At 38.0% G+C, this 23,957-nt stretch overlaps 1 protein-coding gene across 2 annotated transcripts in view; it reads left to right on the forward strand.

The window, feature by feature from the left end:
• Positions 1–23,957, forward strand: part of LOC129732843 (piezo-type mechanosensitive ion channel component) — a 77,148-nt gene that overhangs the window by 39,812 nt on the left and 13,379 nt on the right. Inside the window, exons 4-23 of one of the 2 annotated variants that reach the window (XM_055694170.1) lie at positions 820–915; positions 991–1,504; positions 1,560–1,848; positions 8,811–8,927; positions 9,212–9,305; positions 9,610–9,734; positions 9,790–9,987; positions 10,054–10,464; positions 10,526–10,674; positions 10,734–10,877; positions 10,935–12,425; positions 12,483–12,821; positions 12,883–13,043; positions 13,459–13,634; positions 13,706–13,855; positions 13,916–14,098; positions 14,168–14,495; positions 15,324–15,380; positions 16,768–16,907; positions 17,295–17,519. In XM_055694170.1, coding sequence (XP_055550145.1) covers positions 820–915; positions 991–1,504; positions 1,560–1,848; positions 8,811–8,927; positions 9,212–9,305; positions 9,610–9,734; positions 9,790–9,987; positions 10,054–10,464; positions 10,526–10,674; positions 10,734–10,877; positions 10,935–12,425; positions 12,483–12,821; positions 12,883–13,043; positions 13,459–13,634; positions 13,706–13,855; positions 13,916–14,098; positions 14,168–14,495; positions 15,324–15,380; positions 16,768–16,907; positions 17,295–17,519 — 5,387 coding nt within the window. Of the gene's footprint in view, positions 1–819; positions 916–990; positions 1,505–1,559; positions 1,849–2,165; positions 2,316–8,810; positions 8,928–9,211; positions 9,306–9,609; positions 9,735–9,789; positions 9,988–10,053; positions 10,465–10,525; positions 10,675–10,733; positions 10,878–10,934; positions 12,426–12,482; positions 12,822–12,882; positions 13,044–13,458; positions 13,635–13,705; positions 14,496–15,323; positions 15,381–16,767; positions 16,908–17,294; positions 17,520–23,957 lie in introns of both variants that reach the window. The other variant, XM_055694168.1, reaches the window with a different exon arrangement.

The following is a 23,957-nucleotide window of genomic DNA, read 5'->3' on the forward strand; positions in this document are numbered from 1 at the left end:
AAAATGATAATGATAAAAAAACAAAGTGTGAGAAAATTGAATTGAATGGGAGTTGGATGGGAATTGGAGAGAAAAAAGTAAGAAACATTTTCAAAAAAGGAGAGAGAGAGAGTGAAAAATTTAATTTTAAAAGATAGAAATAGAAACCCTAATAAGATTAATACATAGTTAGAAGAAATGTCAGAGTTAGAGTAAGATGAAATTGAAAGAGACATAATAAAAATAGGACATACTAAAAAGAGAAATATAGAGGGATAGAAAATAGAGAAATGACTAAATGACTAAATAAAAGTGACTAAATAAAAGAAAACAAAGAACATAGAAAAAAACATAAAAAAAGAAAACGGAAAGATTCCGGCGAGAAGGAAATTCAGAAAGGTAGGTAAGAACACAGAAGCAAGAAGTGAAAATTAAGGGGGTGAAAATTGAAAAGGGAATGCAGGGTAGATAGAATCCAAATTAAAGAGAACAACTAGTGAATTTTCCGTTGATTTTCAAAGATGTCTTTTCACGCTTAGTCAACAAAAAGTTTTTTGAAAAATGTGAATTTTAAATGTTTTCGAGTTTCAGAAGATATATGCTCTGGGCGACGGTGTCGCGTTTCATTCTCATTTTTTCCTGCATCTATACCATTATTTTCGTTTCTAAATCTGTAGTCATGTCTTTCTCGTTCTTGCTGGAAAAGCTTGCCTTTTAAAAAAAAATATCGCAAAACATCAATTTTATATCAAATACATTAAGAAATCGTATAAACTCGCTTGAGATTGCCGTCATTATATAGATTTTCAACCAGTTTATTGACGATTTTTTTCATTCTAGGTTGCCTGATGAGGCCGGTAGGACTATCACTTCCGTATTTGTTCTTCCTCCTTTTTCTACCGTTTGTGCCAGTAGCAACGCCAAGAAGTATAAAAGGTAAACACATTTGTTATCCCCTTCTATGTATGTATTCAGGAAGATTTACTACTGGCTGTTTACTTTCACTTTCAGGTTCCACCGGGATCTATTTTAAGATATACATCGCACTCAGCATTTTGCTTCTAGTAGGGCAGATCACCTTTCAGATAGTGTTTATAGTGCTAGGCTACGAGCTGATCGAATCATGTCAGTTTCTGGAAATGCTGCTGCGACACATCGGGCTGGTGAAGTTCGGGGATCTCGATGCGTCGATGGTCGTCTACTGGATCTCTCCAGAGATAATTATGAGCTTCACGGCGGTGATTGTGTTTGTGATACTCCGGAAACTGTCAGCCGAAAATATCGGATCAGGGCAGGGGCCGGCTAGTCCTAGCTCGCTGGAAGCACCCGAGATGCAGTCCTTGCGATACGATTCTAATCCAGTCAGTCGGGAAAAGCTGGCCTTCCTCACAAAGTTTGGCGTCCTGCTCAGCGTGGCAATGCTCTGCCTGGCAGCCGTTTTGCAACCGTCCGTCCCCAGTGGGATCTATTTTGTAATTTTTTTGGGATCCGCCACTTGGTGGGCATGCTACAAAGAATTGAATAGGTAACTCTTTAAAATGTAATATTTCATTGTATATTTTGAGACTTCTTTTTTACAGAGCATTTGGAATAGTTTTAAGGATAACACTAGTGTTTTTATTTATACACATCACTGGTTTTCTGGCCTACCAGAACCCGTGGCCTCAGCAGCTTCTACCGGCGAACGAAACGCTGGCGCGGATTTTCGCTCTAACGCCTATCTTGAGCTCGTCCTGTGACAATTTGACTGACATCCGTTACGTGAACTTCGATAGCGATCTAGGGTCAGATTATTATTTCAATCCGGTTGTACTGATGCTGTGTTACTATTGTATATCAATCACTTCATCACTTCTTATGAAACCAAGAGTAAGTATGAAACCTGTTTGATGATTTTACCTTTCGTGATATGCTAACTGGGATTTTTAAGGCTAGACTAACCAATAACTAACTCAACAGTTCCTAGTTTTTCTTTAATCCTTAGGATTGTAACTAAAATCGCTAGTTAGAAAGCCGCTGCCAATCTTATTATGACTAATACCCTTTTTAACTTAAATTGTTAACGATACGCTAATGTGGCTGTTTACCGCTACCAAAACCCACTTGAAAATTGAAAACCCTCACATTGGCTCGAACCCTGCTCGCGCTGCTCTGCTGTTGCTGCTTTTGTCCCACAAACGAAACAGTTGACGGAGAAGGAGCTCAAGCGACAGGAGCTCTTCTACCAGCTCGAAAGTGGAGTCCGTCTGCAGCGGCAGATTTCGTTTCGCATGCATAGAAAGAATATCCTCCGCAAGACGCTAACCAGCGACCGGTGGCGTGGAGCTGCGCGTAAGGTGTGATAGTTTTGCTTCCTGGTTTGCCCGCGGGCCCACTAGTTTGCAGTTTGTCTTTTTTTTCTTCTTAGTTGTTTGCTCGTAGCCGGCCAGGGTTACTGGTTCAATGTTGATCCATCGTGCGTGGCGAAACTGAAGGTTAACTGCTGGAACGTGTTAACATACTGATATTTTTCAAAGCGTTTGATTTTTTTATTGTAACAAAAAGAAAAAATGAAAATATAGAAAAAATAGAAGCCAAATCCACATCGAACCAATTGCCCTTGTTGGATTATATCTTTTGATTAGCAATTGCATAACTTGCTTGGAATTTTTGATAGCTGTGTCCCTACAGTAGCAGTAGTAAGTAAAAATAAAACCGCATGCTAATGGATTAGTTGTGATTCAAGTTCTATCGATTTTTGGCTTTTACGTAAATTTGCATCCAGTCGTAGTTTAGTTTAGTTTTAGCCTCCTCGTTAACCCGGTATTGGCTTGGGATCAACGTAGCACATTTAAGGTAGGGCTTTCCATCGGTCGCTTTTTTTCTCCGTCGAGAAAGGTGAATCACGTCAATACTCTACCAGAGCTTGATTGACGCGACACGAACAGCACTCTGCCAGCCCAGAAATGCGGTTGAGCGAAACGAGAATTAAGACAATGTTGCACCGGTTCGACAATGGGTGATTGAATCGAGCATTTCGATTTTTTTCATTATTTGCACCTTTACGTTATTGGTCAAGCAAAGCACGTTTGTTGCTCATCAGATTGATTAAAATCTGGTTTCTGGCTTATTTCGGTTATCTTTTGAACGAATTTTTATGATAATAGTGCAGCCTGTAAACTCTGTCGATGCACTCGTTATGAACATTATGAACATGTACCAATATATAAATAAACAAATCATTGATAAGAAACATTACCAGCTAGACAACTTGTTTACTAAAAGAGTGACATTCATAATCAAGTGCTTATAAGGTACCTCACCTGAGGCATCCACCTGATAAGAAATTTCAACATTCGACTTGGATATTTGACTAAGCGTGTTTTGAAAGCTATCCTAAATTTTCATTAGGTGAATTGAAATTATTTTTGTAATTAAACAAGGCAGCCGAAGAACGTTTGTAAACAGCCTCGAGTGACTGTGATCATGGTGTTGATCTTATGTAATATCTATTATGGATTTTCTTATAAAAGAAAAGAGCAGTTCCACGAAAAATTTCCCAGTTTTAATATTGTTTTTTAAATTGTCATTTTTGATTTGGCTGAAACTTTGCATAGACGTTTCTCTAGGCAAAAGATTCCATTTTGTGCGATTGATTCAATTTTTTTGGAACACGATTTATTTTTGAGAAGCTATGGACAAATGTTATTTTGGGAAGTAATTGATGATTACGAATATTTTAAGGGCCAAACAGTTTGTTTGATCGGTGTGACGTCTCCAACGAAGTTGTAGATAAAAGTTTTGTCTTTCCGAAAAAATATACTCTGAGAAAAAAATTTTTTTTAGAAAAAAAGCTAAAAGAAAAATTAAAAATCAATTATCTAAAAAAGCTTGTTTTTAAAAAATCTAATTTAATTTTATAAAAACTATTCGCAGTGATATTCATCGCGAATATTGGCTGAATACCCCACTGAATATGAGCTCTCACGCTTTAGGCATAATAGTTAGAGCACTGCACAGTGGTCCAATAAGGCAAAAAGTGGAACTTAATTCCATAGAGCCTTTTACCTTCATCCTAGTTTGAAAGTGTCTTCGGAACAATTGTTGGTATGAATGACCCGCATAATTGCAAATTGTCAAAAAGTTTGAAAAGTTTACTATACTGAAAATAAAAAAATTTACTCTTTTGTGTTAAGAGATAGACGAATAGTTTGTTCAGCAAAGTTGTAGAAAATTCAAAAATATGAAACTTTGTTGAACAAATGAAAATCCTATCTTCTTTCGGTACAAAGTTATAAAGTTAGTTTTTTGTACTTAACTTTTGTTAGTTGCATTTTACACGAAAGTATTGTTCGGAGGAATTATTAGGGCACACAAAACATACATTTTTGCCAAAGGTCATATATCTCCAGGACTTTTCCTTACAAAGTTATATCATATTTTAGCTTTTTTTTTGATAACTTCAAGAACGTATAAGTTAAAAAGGGGCAAGTGGAATCATGATGTCAATACTTTTCTTTGAGGTCAGGCTGAAGTATTATAAACTCCTTTAGGTTCCATTTGTCCCAATCCACCTATATTAGAGTACGGCGAGCATATGTTACAGTAGGTTTTCATATATAAAAAATACGAACTTTTTTGTGTTAAGAGATAGAGGAATGGTTGATTCGGCAAAGTTTTAGAACGTGCAAAAATATGAATCTTTGCTGAACAAACAAAATTTCTATTTTCATTGGGTACAGAGTTGTAGAGTATTTTCTGTAAAAGTTACTTAAAAGTTAATTTTTTGCACTTAACTTTTGTTAGCTACATTTTACAAGAGAACGGTGTTATAAACAAGCATTTGGGCATACAAAACACACGTTTTTGTTGAAGACCACACATCTCCAGGACTTTTCCTTACAAAGTTATAGCACATTTCAGCTTATTTTTTCGATAACTTTAACAACGTATAGAATTAAGATTAGGTGGATTGGGACAGATGGAACTTATAACAAGTTCGCGCACTCGAGCTAAACTTCGAGAAAAAGTATTAACATCATGATTCTACTTGCCCCTTTTTACTTTATACGTTCTTGATGTTATCGAAAAAATAAGCTAAAATATGACATACCTTTGTAAGGAAAAGTCCTGGAGATATATGACCTTTAGCAAAAACTTTTAAGTAAGTTCCATGTAATACATTTTATAACTTTGTACCGAAAGAAGATAGGTTTTTCATTTGTTCAACAAAGTTTCATATTTTTGAATTTTCTACAACTTTGCTGAACAAACTATTCTTCTATCTCTTAACACAAAAAAGTTAATTTTTTTATTATAAGTTAAGTAGAATTTTCATAATTTCTGACAATTTGCAATTATGCGGGTCATTCATACCAACAATTGTTCCGAAGACACTTTTAGGCTAGGATGAAGGTAAAAGGAGCTATGGAATTAAGTTCCACTTTTTGCCTTATTGGACCACTGTGCACTGCTTTCTTTGATAAACTTGTACCATTACTTAAGGACTGCCAGTTTGTCATACATCGTGTTTCAAAATTGTACTCGTGGAGCGAATTATCGGCACGCGACCAATTGAATGGAGTTGCCACTTGAAAATTGAATATGCGACCTTGGTTCGATGAAAATCTCACCTATTGATATGGCATTTACGATTCTATACTATACAATCTTGTTCTCAGCAGGCTTGTTATTCAATATGTGGAAAGTAGAATGAGTATTTACCGCTCACTTATTTTCCAGTATGAGCGCTGCGTATAGCATTTTTTTCTCACCACTTTTCTTTATTCTGCTTTGTGCTGTGCTTCTGCCGCTCGCAGAAAAAAAAATTACATTTGCTGTTTACACCCCAGCTGAGTGAAACAAGAGTGGTACACAGAAATACATCGCAGTGAGCACTGCTGAGATAAATTCGATAGCATTCAAAGAGCTTGATACGCGGCTGGATTTTTTTCCTCATTTAATATATGCTTGAGAAACATATTTTCGTGTGAGAAAGTCATCAGTTTATAAATTCTCTGGAGAGATATTTCAGATTCCATCGAGTTGTTTTTTGCAAGCTACCCATATACACACAATTAGTTGCTCTCTTCAAGCAAGTCGCGTCGCTTTGCCCACCATTGTAAGAGCAGTTGTTTCCGAAGTTGAAGATATTCTCCTACACGCTGGTGATTCTCTAAGGATAAATGACAAGCCTGGTTCTCAGTTCTAGAATTGAGCTGGTGATTGCTGGCGAATGCCTAAACGAAAAATAATTGATTTTTCAACTCAACTTTAATTAATTTACTATTGAAAAGATGTGTTTAGTATTAGACCCCAAGTATCGAGCAACTCACAGCTTTCGATCAAGACATTGGCGTTCAAAATTCGTTCAGTGGTAGTCTCATAATATGCAGTTTAGGAGGGCAAATTTTCGTTACACATCCCATAGCATGGCATCCTACTAGAGAAAGACGTAGTCCTACGTTAAAAAAGAAGTTTGCTTCGAACTTGCGATCACTCTCGAATGCAACAATTCAAGTAATTTAACATACAGTTTTCCGGGATTCGGATAATAACAATTTGAGTTCCCGGGAAATCCCAGAATCCCGGGAAATAAGAAAAATTAGAAAAAAATAGCAGGAGGTTGGTATCTAAGGCACGACCGCACGACATAAGACTACGGTATTTTTCTATATTTAGATGCTCGGAGAAATCGTCTTCTGTCGATGATAAAAATTTGATTTCCCGGGAAATCCCAGAATCCCGGAAAATAAGAAAAATTCCAAAGAAAAATAAATAGTAGAAGGGTTGTATCAAAGGCACGACCGCATAACGTAGGACTACGGTATTTTTCCATGTTTCGATGCTTCGGAGAAATTACACAGTGCAACAATTTTTTTGCCTTGGCTTCTGTGTATAATTTTTTCATGTATTTTGACGCAAACACAAATTTCCTCGAGTTTGAACACATTTCACCTTAAGGGGGCAACAGAGGCGCCATTTTGAATTTTTAAGAAATTGGAATTTCTCAATGTTTTTTCGACGCCATTTTGTTTTGAAGCCAAATATCAAAATTCTAAGAGTTTGTCCACATATAAGCATTTTCTTATCCATCTTTAAAAAAACAGATCTTAAATCGGACAAAAAATGAGCTCAAAATGGTGATTACGACGTCCCATGCCCAGTCAACACCAAATCGTATAAAAATGAGTGAAAATTATCCTGAATATATCTCAACCAAATCGAAATCGTATGCAGCGCTAATTATTATGAGCAGAAGTTAGGTTCGTATATCATGAGGGAACTGATTTACGATTTTAGGCTTAAAATCGTAAGACAGTATGAAATAAATCACTTTCAGTCGGATATAAACTTTCATCGATACTTATATCGATAAATTGCGTACTATTATTCCTCAGAACGTATATCGCCTCCAAAACAGTACTTATATGTTGATTTTGCGTTTATATGTTGATTTGCGTTTGATGCAAATGGGCACGGATATTTCAATCGGAGCACGAATATACATATGAAAATGTTGACTGGGTGTATTTGTTAGCATCAAAAAACAAGGTTTCGATTTCAACAATTTTCTGTGACTACTTTTGTCGGTCAAAAAAGTGCAACCATAACCGCTTTGAGGCTCCACTTCCAAAGGTCAAAATTTTCCCATACATTGTTTTAGCACTCTAGTATTCTCGCTCAACATTGCAAAGAAGTGTACACAATTTCGGAAGGGTCTAAAATTTTAACTCGATTTACTAATAATTTTTATTGCGGAAAATATTATCCGGGATTCCGGGATTTGCATTAAAAATCCTGATAGTCGAAATTCCCGGGACGTTCCGGTAAGGACGCTCTAATGTCAATCTTGTGGTCGTGGCTTTGCATAAACCCTTCTGATTTTTTGCTTTTAAGCGATAGTCGTTTTGTTTTTTTTTGTTTTTAAATTGAAGAAAACTTTTTTTTGAATTCTCAAGCAGAATTTGATTAAAACCCATTTCTTGTTCAATTTGATCTTCCAGCCAAAGTTATGAATGAAGAATTTTTTTTCCCTGGTTTAATAGTTACTTGAAAATCATAAAAAGATTTTCGTATTCCCGTTTTTTTGAGAGCAACTCATGGCTATTTTACATCCAAACTGTTGTGAGAAATGAAAGAACACATTACTTGATTGAGGCTTGAACTTTTGCGTATCAAGTAATGTTTTTTAGTTTAGTTGTTCTGAAGAAATGGCTAGCATAATTCAATTTGATAGCCTAAGTGAAAAAGTCATTTTGAAACCATATAGCCAATAAACAAACAAGTTTTAATGATACCAAGGGGGTAAACCTTTTTAGAACCAACAGGGGTATGATGTTTCCAATCCTCTGTAACACAGATTGATTTCGTCTTTCTACAATATCTGCAGTAGATCGTGGTATTTGTATCAACACACTTTGTAGTAGTTTGTAGACATAGACGATAGACATCATAACGCTGGTTTCGTAAACCTTAACAAAATTTAGCATTATGTCATAATAAGTTAATTCATCTCCAGCTTATTATAAGTTAAGTATATGTTCTTTTTCTTTTCTTTTATTTCTATGTTCAAAACCTTAATCTCGATCTGTTTATCAAAAACCACCACTTTCGTTTGACTGTTGTTTTTACTATATTTGTACTCACGAAAACTTTTTCGTGATAATACATTTTTGCAACATCCACACCAATCCATCATTGTAATCATCATATTCATCATTCATCACTGCCTTTTTTACCTCCCATCGTCACTGTTAATCACTGCAACTGACGACGTGACGAACACGACACTCTATGTAATATGCAACGAATATCGCGCGTGTACACAATCTGATGCGTCAATTCACTAGCACGAATTACCCTCGAGACGAACCATTCGCCAGGCTGGCAAATCTAGGAGGGTCTTGCCGATCGTTCCGCTCTCTCAACCTGCACCGTCCGATGCACCGCCGGACGAGAGGACACCTGTACGTATGAAATTCTTTATTTCCTTTTGTCTTTTGTGCTTTTCGCTAAATGTGTCTTTAACTCTTACTGTTACTATGTGTAAGTGTGTGTTTGTATGTGACTTTGAATAGTTACCGCGAACCACGCGATTAACGAGATTCTTTACCTCCCGTAACAACGATTGGCTTCTGTTTGTCATTTAAGCGTTTTGTACAATGTGCGACAGGTAAAGGTTTTCGAGCTGTTTGTCATCACCGACTTCCCGGGATAAATGCCGATGCTAATATGTTAACCATTTTTACAGCTGATGCGCGGCGGAACGCGAAGGGTGCGCGATGCCTCCTCGTCCGAAGCGCAAAATTCGCAACAAAATGATAGTATAGCAATGCAAATGATCGGTAAGTTTGCTTTCGATTTTTTTTCTACGTCTTGCTGAATGATTGAAAATTTAAATTGTCGTTTATGATTTATTTTTTCTTTTTTCTTTCATTCGGTGTGGCACATGAACTACAAACATACAATCCAACTAACATCGACATGTTGCTCATATGCCTCATCTATTGTAAATAAATATTTGCATCTCTGTTGCAATCTCTAAAACACTGAAATGCCCAAATGCTACGCATGATTCAAACTGGCGTTGTGTTCTCTTGTTGTTCGTGACTGTATTAACTGTCTTCTGCAAAATTCATCTAACCGAAGGCCGTAAAAATATTCCAGACGAGGAAGACTCGACAAGCTTCTTCGAGCAAATCATGCTTGCAGTAGGTAATGTGGCCGGTTTCATTTACAAGAACAGTTACATTTTCACCAACGTGATAATGATGGTAAGTTTTTTGTTCATCTGATGAGAAAAAAAAAAATTAATTTTTTTCATTATAGACATGGAGCATAATGTTCCACAGTTGGCTAACCTTCGTGTTGCTCATCTGGGCCAATTTGATCTGGATCATGCCAAATCAGCGAAAAAATATGCTTAACTCTAGTCCCTTCCTAGTCATCTACGCAGAACTGTTACTGTTGGCTCAATATCTGTACGGAATGAAGCTCACCGACGATGAACTGCCGTCCACTGTCAATGTTTGTTGTTATCCAATTACTGAAAAGATTTTTACGTTATTAATATAAAATTCATTTATTATACAGATTACCGGCATCAATCTCGCCCAAATCGGACTGATCAAGTATCCGGACTATCCATGTTTGCCGCTGATGCTGAAGTCAATTTTCACCACCATGTTCTGGATTTCGCTGCGGCAGATGATCCAGGAGAAGCAGCTGGAGCGACGTACCTCTGCGATTGCCGATATGGCTGCCCCGTTACAGGTAACCGTGGGTGCCGCCACGACGGCTGCGTCCACTTCGGGGATTGTACCGGAGAAGAAATCTTCCGCCTTCATCACCCATGCCGGCACAATGATCAACTCGTTCCTGATCAAGTTCTGGATCTGGGTGGTGGCGATCACGTTGTTCCTATCCGGCATGACGGGGAACAGAATGACCGGTTTTCGGATAGTGTACATGGCATTATTTTTGATATTCGTACTCACATTCCAGGTAGGGTTTTTGAACGTTACAAACAACGATTCAGTAATTTTTATACGTGCTACTATTCCAGTTTTCATTCAAAGTTTGGCGTAAAATGATGTACGCATTTTGGCTGACTGTGATCGTATACTCCATGTCCATCCTAGTGCTAGTCTATACCTATCAGTTTGATAAGTTTCCACTTTACTGGACGGAATACCTCAAGATATCTTCTACCTTGTGAGTAACTGTTGTTTACCAATTTTCTCGTCCCAAAATTTACAAAGCTTCCCACTCAGGCAAAAAGATATCGGCTTAGAAACGTACGAGACCAAACAGCTCTTCCTTCATCTGGTAAACCCAACCATGATCGTCATCATCACAGTCATTCAGCTGCACTATTGCCATAAAAAGTTTTTGGAAATCTCGGAAATCCCAGTCATGTAAGTTGCTTCAAAACTGACAATAAAAATATAATCCAATCCATTCGACAATTCCAGCCAAGAGTCCGACATCCCCGTGATATCGGAAACCAGCTCCGCCTACGGCACCTTTTCGAAGCGGAAAAAACTGAGCAGTACAAACGAAGCTCCACCGATCGAGAAAGATCCGGAGCCCAAAGAGGAAGACACCGGTAAACCATCGAAAAAGAATGACGAGGGTGACAATACGTCTGAAATATTGGACGACTTACGATTCCGGAAGCTGTCCAAGCAGGAGATCAAAGGATTCGCTCAAAAACTAATCAATCGGATATCAGAACTGGCTGAAATCGTGTGGCTGTTCTTCGAAATTCACCTACTGAAAATCGTATTGATAATTGCATTTTCGCTTGGCGTAGAAACGGTTAGTTTGTTGCATTTGCTGTACATCTTCATGACAGTGTTTGCGGTTAAATCGCACACCACCTCGCTAGTTCTAATCACCCGGATAATGTCACTTATATCGTCAATTTTGCTGATTACCACCATGATGTATCAGGTGGATTATATAAACGAAAACAACTACATTAGCGAATGTCCGAGTATCGACGTCAATACGACCCACGTTGAGCTGAACAATGCTAAGTGGTTCGGATTTCAGAAGACCGGAGCCGTTCGTAGTTTGGCGACGCTACTGCGACCCTATTTGATCTACATCATAGTCGTTACGATTCACGCCGTTATAGTGCTGAGGCAAACTATTCGACGAATCAGACTAGGTCAGTCTCCGCGAACGCCTCATCTGATGTTCCCGAGAGTATCGCGGGCGGACGCAGACAAGGATATTCCTCGAATGATCAAATATCTGTTTAACTATGGATTTTACAAGTTTGGAGTAGAAATCACGCTAGTGTCTTTGATTGTAGTGATTGCCTTACGGATGGATGTTTTCTCCTGCTTCTATGCCTGTTGGGTTTGCATAATGTTCCACATGACGCGGGAGAGTGTCCGAAAGGTGTGGCAAATCATAACCTGGTTCACCGTTACGCTGATACCGGTACAGTACGTGATTTTTATCGGTCTCCCGCCTGCGTTATGCGTAGATTATCCGTGGCACATACCATTTTTGGACCACTTTCGAATATGGGCAATGCTGCCGGAAAACACCGAGGAGTTTCGAGCGCAAGCTTCGAAAATGGTTGCCGACTTTCTGCTGCTGATGTTCCTCTGCCGACAGACGCTGGTCTTCCGCATCGAGTCACGTTACTCCTCCTGTCCGGATGACTTTGGCGGTGGAAGCAATCAATCGGTTCTGAAGGACATCGACCAGTTGGGTACGGTTCCATTCGTCAATCCAACGCCCGATTTCATCGCCAAGATCCGCAACTGGCTTGATATAGTAAAGCGGGGTGTTTTCCTCGTGTTTTTCTGGTTTACACTGGCGATTGTATTTTTGACTGGTTCCAGTCGAGTAACTTTGTTTTCGATCGGATATCTGATAGGGTCATTTACCTTCCTGTGGCAGGGGACAGATTTCTATCTCCGTCCGATCAAAGCAATAATAAAATCGTAAGTAGTTTAAATTTATTTTCTGTAAATTACGTGAAACATTTCATTTTTCATCAGGTGGAACATGCTTATCGGCTACAACGTGTTTGTAATAACGACAAAAACGTTGCTGCAGATGTTGGGCTGCCTGTGCCTCACGCAGTTGACCGCCAACGCCTGTTGGTTGGTTCAGCTGCTGGGAATATCGTGCCTGTCCGCACAAGTGGAACCACCAGTTCCTAGTAATGTCGAACCCGATCCAGATGCCGCCCAGTGCAATGTGCCTTATGACGATTCCGGCCTATTTTGGGATGGAGTTTGCTTCGCGTTTTTGCTGCTGCAACGGCGTGTTTTATCGAGTCATTATTTCTGCCATATTATCAATGAAACGAAAGCGAGCACTATTCTGGCTTCCAGGTAAGAGGTTGTAATCAAACCGATTTATTCCAGCTATTGAAAATATTTTTATGCACGCCAGAGGTGCGGAGCTAATCGAAGAGCTTCGTATCAAAGATGTGAAGCAGGAAATTGAGCGGGAGAGTCAGATATTGCAGAAAATAAAGATGAAGATGGATCGCATCAAGGCAACGCAGCAGAAGATTCTAGAACCAGTTCACGAGCCGACTACGCATGCTAAAGGTAATTTTCAGTTTCACGAATCGTGTTTCCTATCCAATTCGTACGTTTGTGCAAAGTTTTCTTCTGTTTCCTCGCGAGTTACGGGAAAGTGAAAAGTCAATAGAATGAATTTTTGTTTTTGGTTCTTTGGTTGGGGTGCATACACGAATGAGTAAGTATTTTTCTTATGTTAGCAAGTGCCGTAAGTACAAGAACCAACGCGGTTGTTTTTGGTTTGATTTTACTTGAGTTGAAATTGGATAGAAACCGTAGGATCTCACCTCGTAGCCGGTAGTGGCTTAATGCGGCCAGCGCACATCACATGGTAGTGTAACACATCTACTAGAGTAGTACGAGTACAGTTTTGAGCACCCAAAAGTATCACTAACGAGAAAGATTTTCCGTTCCATTTTCTTTTCGGTTCGATCTTGCTCAGATCAAGACGGTGAACAAGTGACACGCATTCATAGTTTGTCGTCATATGCAGGATATCATACGCCAATTGAAGATGATGGCGCCGGAGGTTCAATGATTATTGAAGGCGAGGGGATATCTGATATTCCCTCCGACAATGGGGGATTAGCCATCGCGAGAGGGTCTTACCATACGCAGGTTCGTGTTTATAGCCATAACAATAAATAACTTTTCTTGGAGAAAGCAATTTGCTTGAAAATTTATTTCAGGCACCATCTCCAAGTTCTGCCCTAATGACAGTTTCATTGGACGCCTATTTGGACCCACAACGAATGTCATTTGAGTCACCGAACGAGATGCTGGGAAGAGTCTGTAGTCCAGATGAAACGTTTCCTGTGTTTTCACCACCTCCATGCGAAGTAATGTTTCCAGTTTTGTTGCTGGAACCAACTCTATTACCGTCTTTTCAATATTTCCAGAAAGAACAACCCGCTCTAGTGATTCAAACAACAAACACTTTAAACCTTCCGAGTAAAACCGCAATGCAAACTCGTCAGCACCGTAGACAGTCCAGTTTCAATGCTGTGTCTTGGCCAAATCCCAATGAACTTACCGTTAGTCCGAGAGCACGCCGTCTGTCTAATACTCTCACCCCGGCCGAAGTAATTCATAACTATTCTTTTCCTGAATCGTTTATTTTTCAAAACAGTCAATCCAAGCTCCCTTTCCAGGATAATGTAGATACGGCTGCATCACCCCGTTCGCCACGTTCCCCGCGTTCCATCTATCGACAGCAGCACCGCCGAAAGTCCAGTATGGGCACCTCGGTGGCACCGGACGAGCTGACCGTGGACCCCAGCCGGCGTCGGTCGAGTTTTCTGGCTTCCCTCTTCGTAGATGACGATATCACCCGGTATGATGATATGGCCGGTGGAGGAGGAGGAGGAGGAGGCAGAAAACGTTCGCGAGGTCGCAGCTTCTGGGGTCCGGTCGGTGAAGCCGGTTTGCGCGATTCGATTCGGTCTGCTACCTCGCGGTCACCGGTTTCCCATCACGAGTGTAACTATTTCAAACTTAGTTCGTTAATTCAATGTTGTCTGCTTCGAACACAGAAAAAATGCAATTTGAACCTTTACCGACTCATTTCTTGGCTTGTTGTAAATATGCTCTGTTCGGATAGCAGCTTCTAAACAGACATGTATGGTAGGACATCATCGGTGCCTTGTTGCACAGTGGCTTTTTACTATAACTATGATGTTTTTTGTAACATTACAAAGACATTAATTTGGCTTATACCCGATTGTACAGTTCAAACCACTACGCAATGAGTGCAACCCTCATTTCGATCTGTCCATTAAATATCATTAATCCAAATTCGGGGATCGGAAAATTTTGAATACATGCCATCGTGAAACTGTTTGGAAGCATCTTTGCGTTTATCCAACAACGACTAATATGTAAATAATTTCTTAATCACAAGTTACCTGAACTCCACCAGAAAAGTGCGCTTTCTATTTTAGATATAATTCACCTGGCAGCGGTAGGTAACAATTGAAGGAAGTGTAAATAACAGACTGGAAATAAAAAAGTATACAAGTTTCCATAAAATAATCGTTTAATGTGCTCCCTCTTAGGTTTGCGGTATCGAGATCGGAAAACACCCGTCGTATCTCCGAAAATCCCTGCACCCCTCCACAAGAGCAGCTTCTGCGACGTACTCAAGCACAACGAAAATTACACTCATGCTTCCAGCTTATTGACACATCCGTCGTTTTCTAATCCTCCGAACTACTCTAATTATGCTAACTTTTATTTCTACACCCGACATTCAGTTTCTTAAACAATTGATTTTCTCTAAAACTTGTGTGCATTATTTCTCTGATTTAGATTCCCGTTCGCATCGACCGAGTCTATGGCGCCGAATTTCGGAGAACAGATCAGCGGGTAAAGAACACAGCATAAACTGTTTTATTCGTTCAATAGTCTAACGAAAAAAAAACTTCCGCCTCACTTTCTCAAGCACCATATTCTCGCCTGTTGTGGTACATAACCAAGTATAATAATAACGCTTCCTTACAGTCCGTTCGCTGTTCCCAAGAGAAAGAGGGTATTTTTGGTGGTTGTTGTTCGGACCCTCGGATTGAGGTGATCGTGGCATACCGATTCCGATGTTTAACTCTGAAGGTTGTGGCTAGAAATAATGTATTTAATGGAAAGGTAAGAACTCTCTGTTTTCATAAATATGAAATAATTTGAGCGTTTATTTTCAACTTTTAAATTAACAATTATTAGAAAAGGATTGTTCGGTCGAAACCACACCTTCAACAGTTTATCCACCGGAAAACACTGCCACGCTCACTTCAGTCGGGTTAACGATGAAAAAATTCTGAGTCGCCGTTTCGATAAGCTTCCTGTGATAACAGCACATTTCTCGTTTTGTTTTTACTTGTGGGAGAGGTGATTTTCTTTCAACTACTCTTTTTCCAGCCGAGTCTGACTGTTCTCATCGAAGTTCATCTGTAACTAATGTGTCGGGAATCGAAAGCAGTTCGATTTCGAGTTCAAGTATGATTTCCGTTTCTCCTTCTCGGATGCACTCGTTGTTTCGTTGCAAAGCTTTTTGCTACTAACAAAATTACTTAGATCGGAGTTCTGCCCAGGCGAGCTCTATTCTACTGCTATTGATTGGCTTGTTGTATTTCTGTTAAATTTTACTTCATTTTCATTCATCATAATCTACTTTTGCTATGTTCAATAGAAAATAAAATGGATTTACGCTTTTTTACAATTGTTAGAAAAATCGTATTAGTGAAAAGCAGGAAAACAATTTTGAAACATTTTTATTGCTTTTTTGTAACCCTGGAGAAGCACACCCAGGCCGAAACGTCGGAGAGCAATTTTAAAATTAATTGATAAATCAATGACTTTGAGCTCAGATTTAACCGTGCTTGTTGGCTATGTTTATGTCCTGAACTAGAGACTGAACTATAGAATTAACATTAACTAGTAGGTAATAATTTAAGTAAGCAACCGGTGAACGGAAAAATTATATTTCAGTTGCACTTCTAACTTCTAACTTTTTAAGTTTCTAACATCAATTTCACAGTTTACAAAATTTGCACAACTTTTCCATAGAAATACAAAAAAAAATTTAAACCTAGATGTTGTGTCTGCACAAAAAGCAACCAACTGTCATATACACCCACCGTGTAATCTTCGTCAATAAATAATATTTTTCAACTCGACCGGATGGTTGAGGTTGGCCATTTGCGGAAAGAAACTTACCCATTATAACGGACATTAACGGATCGTTTTTTTACCATTCATTTAGCTATTCGCTCCGGTGACTATTACATGTTCGAGGACACCGAGCATGAGTTCGAGCTGGACCTGATGCAGGCGCGGGATTCCGACGAGGAGTCCGATAAGAAGGAGCGTCGCCTAAGCCGTAAACATCTAACCCTCGGAAAGGTATGGTATGACTTCCCGATCCCCCGTGCAGGTTCAAGGCGTTCGTTCGTTTCTTTTTTGCGGTTGATTTTTTACTTGTACAAAAACGTTTTCTCTCAGATGATTTTCATTCTTGGTTTTTTTTTATGACCTGCCTTTTATATGATTGAATTCTAAATTTTAAATCAATATTATTTTTTCGAACATACAATATCACATATATGCTCACGTGCACGATTTCGGCTTCCGTTTTTTTTTTTTTCAACACAACGAAAACCAACTCCGTTGACGCAACCCCTCTACGCAAATATCCCATTTTTTGACGGTTCGTCCCAAAAACACGATTTCTCGCACCCATCCCGCTCCTCCTTGCACCACATCCACCCACCACACACAATCCCCGCGTAGTTGATAGCGAAAATCCGAGAGCAAAACGTACGGGACGCACAAACCGCCGGCGAAGAGCCATCGCCGGAGTGCCCGATCAGGGCGGCCAGACGCAGTTCGACATCGGTTCTGCGGCGGGCCTCATTCATACGCGATAGTGAACCTGCTGGAACGACAGACCGCACCGGGACCACGGCAACGGATCGTTCCGCCATTTCCGAACCAATTCCACGCCATACTCATTTTGTGAGTTTTGTTTTTTGGTAGATTCGACTTTTTCCGTTTTTTTCTCTGTTTTCCCGGCTAGTGCATCGAGCTAATTACCGAAACATTACACACCGATCTATGTTTCCTTTTATCATCATATACGGTTGTTAACATTTTGCGATCAATCGAACTGCTGGAACTCTTTTTTGGGCTGTCACGTGGTTTTGAAGTTTGCTCTTTTCTCATCAGACTGTTTTCCGCTATTTTTCACTTGTAGTTTGTTTTTTGGCACTGCTTTTTTCCTTCTTAAAATTACTCAATCGAGCACACAAGACGCTCTTTCAATTCGGTCACTTTGCTTTTACGCTTACTTCACTGTATGGATTGAAGGTGTTCTACTTTTCATCAAATGTAAATAATTTCAGTCATTTCACTGTTTATGCCAAAGCCACTTGAAACATTTTACATCTTAGCCATATATTTTAAATTTGAGCCTACTTTTCTAGCAGAATAACAACAAAGACTAGAAACACGAAAAAAAGGGGAGTCCTAGGCACTTGCTTGTGGAGCACATCTTTGCGAGTCTCACCTAAAATTATCCTTTACTCATATAAATCTCATATGAACATGATTCTAATTGCTTAGAACCTGCACAAATGGACTCATTTTTTCTGTAATTTAACAAACGATGTTTGCTTTTGTTCTCGTGCACAGCAAACATCAGAAAAGACTTATCGAATTGTAAGAGAATGAATGATTATAATGTCATAGCAATTTTTCGGTAGCTATTGGAATTTCAATTCGAAATCCACGTACATTCTGACTAAACATCCCGATATTCAGATAAGATTTCACGGTTCAGACATTAACTTACTCCTGAGAATAGAATCTTCAATAGTATGCCTCTTCGTGATTTGAACCGAACCAAATTTTTCACTCAGCTTTATTCAGCCTTCAAAATCTCAAGTTCTCAGCCCCCCTCAGGCTCAAGGTATTACATTTCTAATCTCAAGGAGTTAGGTTTTGATACCTAAGTTCCCTTACCAACACGCAGAGAATCCTGAGTTTGAATCCCCAGGATACCTTCAACTCGGTGAAGGAATCGTGGAAGGAATCGCAAACACGATCCGGAGGATTCCCACTCAGGATTCTTATTCAAGAATCCTAGAGCTATATACAGGGCATTCCTGAGGATTCTTTTTTCAGGAATCCTTTTCAATGACGCTCACGAATCCAATGTGAGGAATCCTAGAGAATCTATGCGAATCGTATGTGTTCGTCCGGGTTACCATAACTAGACTAGACGCACTTCTTCCTTGCTTCATTGAAAGTAAATTATTACAGCAAACGCACAATAAATATATTCATATTTTTTGATCGCCTAGAGTTGAATCTGTACAACATCAACATAATCCATTTTTAGATTTTAGTATTAATCTGTTATCTGAAGTTCCATGTATCGTAAACCTCAAGTCTTAAGAAGTGAATCTAAAGTTGCTGATTTTAAGGTTCAAAGCGAAGACTCAATGTTCTTAGTTTTTTTTTTTTAATTTTATTCCTAGCCCCTAAGCTTCAGTTCTTCATCTCATATCCTAAATCTTTCAAATCTCAAGTCAAACAGTGTAATTGACGGCTTACTAAACCCTTTCCCGCTCATGGTGACTCTAGAGCACCATGAGTTGTATTGACCATATCTTGGCAGAAAATAGTTAGTTTTTTTTTTCTACAAAATGTTGCATTTGTAATACACTTTTAACTTGGCATACCGTTTTATATAACATTAATCAATCGATTTCATAACAAAAATCAACTTTACGTAGATCTATTGTTTATTGAGTGTAACAATCCATTGAATTAGCACTTTTCATTCTTATTCGCTTGTTCCATAAATTTGTATATGGTGCCCCAGAGCACCACTGGGCATACAGAAGACAAAAATTTACAACGTATGCTGGCTATAAATATCCGTTACGATGGAATATCGTATTGGCCAGCATTTCTAACGCAATCATCGTGATCACTTCACACTCTTTAGGTGTTCGAAGTGTAATGTTCGTTTTGCATAATGGAAGCGAGAATTTTTTTCATTTTCCATCAAATCGAAAACTACCCAAGTAACACACGTTGTTATAGAGCAGTTGAGCTAACTCCTCTAATACAACCTGCAGTTATAGATTTTAGTTGACATTACCTTTTTCATGACATCTCTATCACCAGAAAAGCGCAAAAATTAAAGGCTACTAGAACAAGTATTGTAAAACTTCATGAAAGCAAGCCAATTTGTTAGACCGAAGCTGTAAAATACATCTCGAATACCAATACGGTAGAAATATGTTGAAAATAGGTCATTTTTAAGATTGATTGCTAACTAATCAACACATCGTTGACGCAAGCGTAACACTTCAAAATAAAAATATCGCAGAACGACACTGATTTATATCAGGATCAATAATGGAAAAAATTAGTGATTATGGCGTTTCGAATAACCAAATAAGAAACAATAATAAATCAACCATTTGATGCTTTTAATACAAAGTTTTACGTGCGCGTCAAATTTCATGGTGAAACATTACGTTTTACTTCTGAAAAAATTATGCGCCATTCATTGGATATTGTTTTCTATTTGTCAATCAGTGGAAAATAGATTATGCATTACAGAATGTTCACTGATTTATTTCATTGCGAAGAGTCAATTTACCCCACCACCGCATGGGCTTAGTTCGTAAACATCTATTTGGCATCTCTTTCTTACTTGCGTAGTGAATCGCAATGTTTTTTTTTTCCTTGGGTAGATCTGCACTGACCCAGTGCAATGAAGAAATTCGCGCTTTCGTGGGTCAGAATTCGCCATAACAAAGCGCATGCGCAAATGCGTTGCTATGACAACATTTACCCAGCGCATGCGCAAATGTATTGTTACGCGCAGTGCAACCAGTTCGATGATCGTTTTTGTCAGTGGCAATTTTGATCAACTATAAATTGATGATGAAAATAAATGTTCAACCTTTCAAAATTAATTGTTTCTGTCGCTTGAATATTGAAATTGTTTTCGCATAGTTTCAACGTTATCTAGATATAAAATAATTCAAAACTAGAAAACGTTGTTAGATATACGGTAACATAAATTAGAGTGATATTGGTTGCACTGTAAGCGTTTTGTGTACCTTTTCATGGCGCATTTTGACCCACCTCGAATAGGTTTATTAAAATCGTTTAAATAATTTCATTAAGTAGTTTTACGTTGGTTTTCGAATACCAATAATAGGAAAAGTACTTTACAGGTACGTAGTATTGTTTTTAGGCGTATAATATTGTACGCGCGCGTCTGCCCCGGCTGGGCATTTCATACACAGTTTATCTAATACATAGTGAAAACATTTGAAGGACAACTTTAAGACAAGTGTCATTTGTGTCATAATTGTTGTTTGTTCAACTCATGTTATTGAAAAACATCTCCAAAACCAGGAAAAATAAGTTTGTGTTCGAAATGTGGTTGAATTACTGATGAAAAACATCTTCTCACAAATGTTGTATTTTAAGTTGCATTCTGTACTGTTTTGATAACATCATAAACACAGGTTACAGATAAGCAGCAGCAGTTTATATTCGATAATCTATTAAATACACTTATGCTATGAAATAACATCTCGAGAACAAGAATATAACAACACAAGTTTTGAGTTGCGCTTATAGTATTCTTATATGACTACTGTCATTGTGAATTATTTTCTAACATGTTTTGTGTGTTACTTGGGTACATTGTTTCTCTTTTATTTTTATTAATTTTAAAATAACTGCTTTAAATAGTTAAATTTTGCAAAAAAAAAATCTCGTGTATTAAAAATAAGTCCCTTGTATGCTTATAGGTGCTCTGGAGTACCATTTCAAATTTCACTTCTCACTTCAAAATATAACATTTTTCAGTAATTTAAATAAGTCTACAAAGTATTTTGCCCAAATTAACCCGTTAAGTATTTTTAAATCATGAAAAACCTCGTGATCGGGAGAGGGTTAGGTTGCATGCCTTCTTGGCCGATTCTGCTATTCTGATTTTATTACACTTAAAAACTGGATGTAATTTATTTCACCTCAAACCCTAAAGTTTTCTGGTTTGCATGAACGAATCATTTCAGTTGAACCAGAAATTCATTCCAACTACAACTTATACAGATTTTCTATCCTGCCGATGAAAACCTTTGCCAAAAACATCCTTGATACTTGAGACTATCACCTTTTTTTCTGAAAATATACAATTGAATCTCAACTAATATTCCATGTGATGAGTTAAAATTCTGAATTCTAAAATCCGAGTTATTTTAACTTGAGCACTAAATCTAAAGTCGCTGATTTTAAATCTCAAAGCGAGGATTTAATGTTCTTAGTTCTTAGTCCAACTTCAACATGTTCAAATATTTTATGCTTCCGGAGAAAACCTTTGCGGATTGACATCTTTGATATCCGAGATATTTATCAATTTAAAAAAAGTACAGATGCTTTAAACACTGCGTGATGAAAACTGAACTAAAAGTTAGCTTCAAACACTCTCTAGACATTCTGCGAATCAGCAAATTATTAATATTTTATTTGCCAGAGCTAAAGGAAACTTATTTTTTGTAGACGAAATGAGTACGATTTCACAAGTCCTTTTTTTCCATTTCCCGTTGATGGAATCCAAATACTGGCAAGAATATAAATAGGGTAAACGATAATAGATCTAAGTGAGCAACTTTTTAAAACTAAATTTGAAAGCTCAGTTTATTATTTGCAGTAGGAAAGTATGACAAACAGATTGATAATAAAAAATACTGTTCATTCTTAAGTCATCCTAGTATTTAAAAAATTGTCTTGTAGTTCAAAAAGCGAATGAAAAAAAATTAAAACTGGTTCCTTTAAAAAAAAAATGTCTAATATTTCTGTTTTCTTTTCCATCTTCTATTGCTTCTGACTAGCAATATTTCTTGTTTTTATTTTGTTTTTATTTTCTTCTCGTAGTTATTCTAACGATTACGATTATCGGGCAAAGAAACCGCGTTATTTGATAAAAAAACGACGTAGAAACCGTGTAATTCAGAAAAAACGTCGTAAGAAAACGTGTTAAATAAAACCGTGTAAAAATAACATTACTGTGTACAATAATGACTCAATAACAGTCGGAAGTTACCGAATTGTTTCTCGCCAAAGTCCACGAACATTTTGGTTATATACCAGTGATCTGTTATTTTTGAACAATTTAATGAGAAATGTCCTGTGTAAAATATGTAATTATTTTGTCTTTTAAAAAAAAATATACACCGTCAAAATTTTTTTCAAGAAAAAAGAAATTAGGGTATCAGTTCTATTATCGTCATGTTTGTCTAATTATAAAGAATGTCTTCATTATGGTTCTTCATATTACAACGCTTCTTCCTGTAACAGTCTAGTTCTCTATGACTTCAATACCTCTCTGACGAGAATAGGACAAACCTGACGAAAACAGAACTGGTATCCTCATTTTTTGAAAAAACTTTTTATGAAAATTACAAACGGTTAGATAAACATTGACGGTTGTCTGATCATGGAGAAATAAGAAATCAAGAGATACTCTCACAGTTGGAACTTTCTGTCGACAGATATACTACCCGCCATAAGTTTGGAAACGTTTAACTGAGTATAGCAGAACCCAGTTCGAATATTGCAGCACTTTCCAGAAAGTTTAGCATTACCTGTAGTAATAGGTAGATATCTTGTTTTTCCGATATCCTGGAAAGTTACGGCCTTCAGCAAACTTCTTTAGAAGGTCAATGGCTTCTGGCGTCATCGTGAGCGCAATTCTACATATTTTAAACTTATCTTATCCCGTGCTTCTCACTTTCAGAGAAGCTGCGATCTTCAGCAAAATTTCAGTTCATTTTTTTCTATTTTGACCTTAATTCATTCCGCGATTCTTACTCTCTAGAAAGTTGCCGTCTTCAGCAAAGTTGTTCGAAAGCTGGATGGTGGAAAGTTAAGTATCGAATTCAACCACTATGTGGTGTCAGTAAGTAGGCAATTCTTCGTATTTTGACCTTGATTAACCTATGTCACGATTACAACCTCCTAGAAAGCTGTGGCCTTCAGCAAAGTTTTCCACAGGTCCTTCTGAACAAATTTCCTGAAGATCGCAACTTTTTTAATAGTTGGATTTACGAGTTAAACTTTCAAATTCAAAATACTCAGATCTACATGCATATTAGTGCCATGTACCGGCAAATTCCATACCAAACTGTATAACAACCAGAAACCCCTCTCCTCCTGAACTACTTGGCTAAAATCCTCAAACTTTTAACTATTCGGATTCACAAGATGAGTAATGTTCAATATTCTGAAAAATATATGCACACAAGTGCCGCGTTGCGTCCTGAACTGAAGACGATAACTTTCTAAATGGTTCGATTCACGAGGTGAACAAGGTTCGAAATATTTAAAACTACATGCACACCAGCGCCGCGTTGTGCTCAA

The sequence above is a fragment of the Wyeomyia smithii genome, chromosome 3 (assembly GCF_029784165.1).
Source record: "Wyeomyia smithii strain HCP4-BCI-WySm-NY-G18 chromosome 3, ASM2978416v1, whole genome shotgun sequence".
Taxonomy (NCBI): Eukaryota; Metazoa; Arthropoda; class Insecta; order Diptera; family Culicidae; genus Wyeomyia; species Wyeomyia smithii.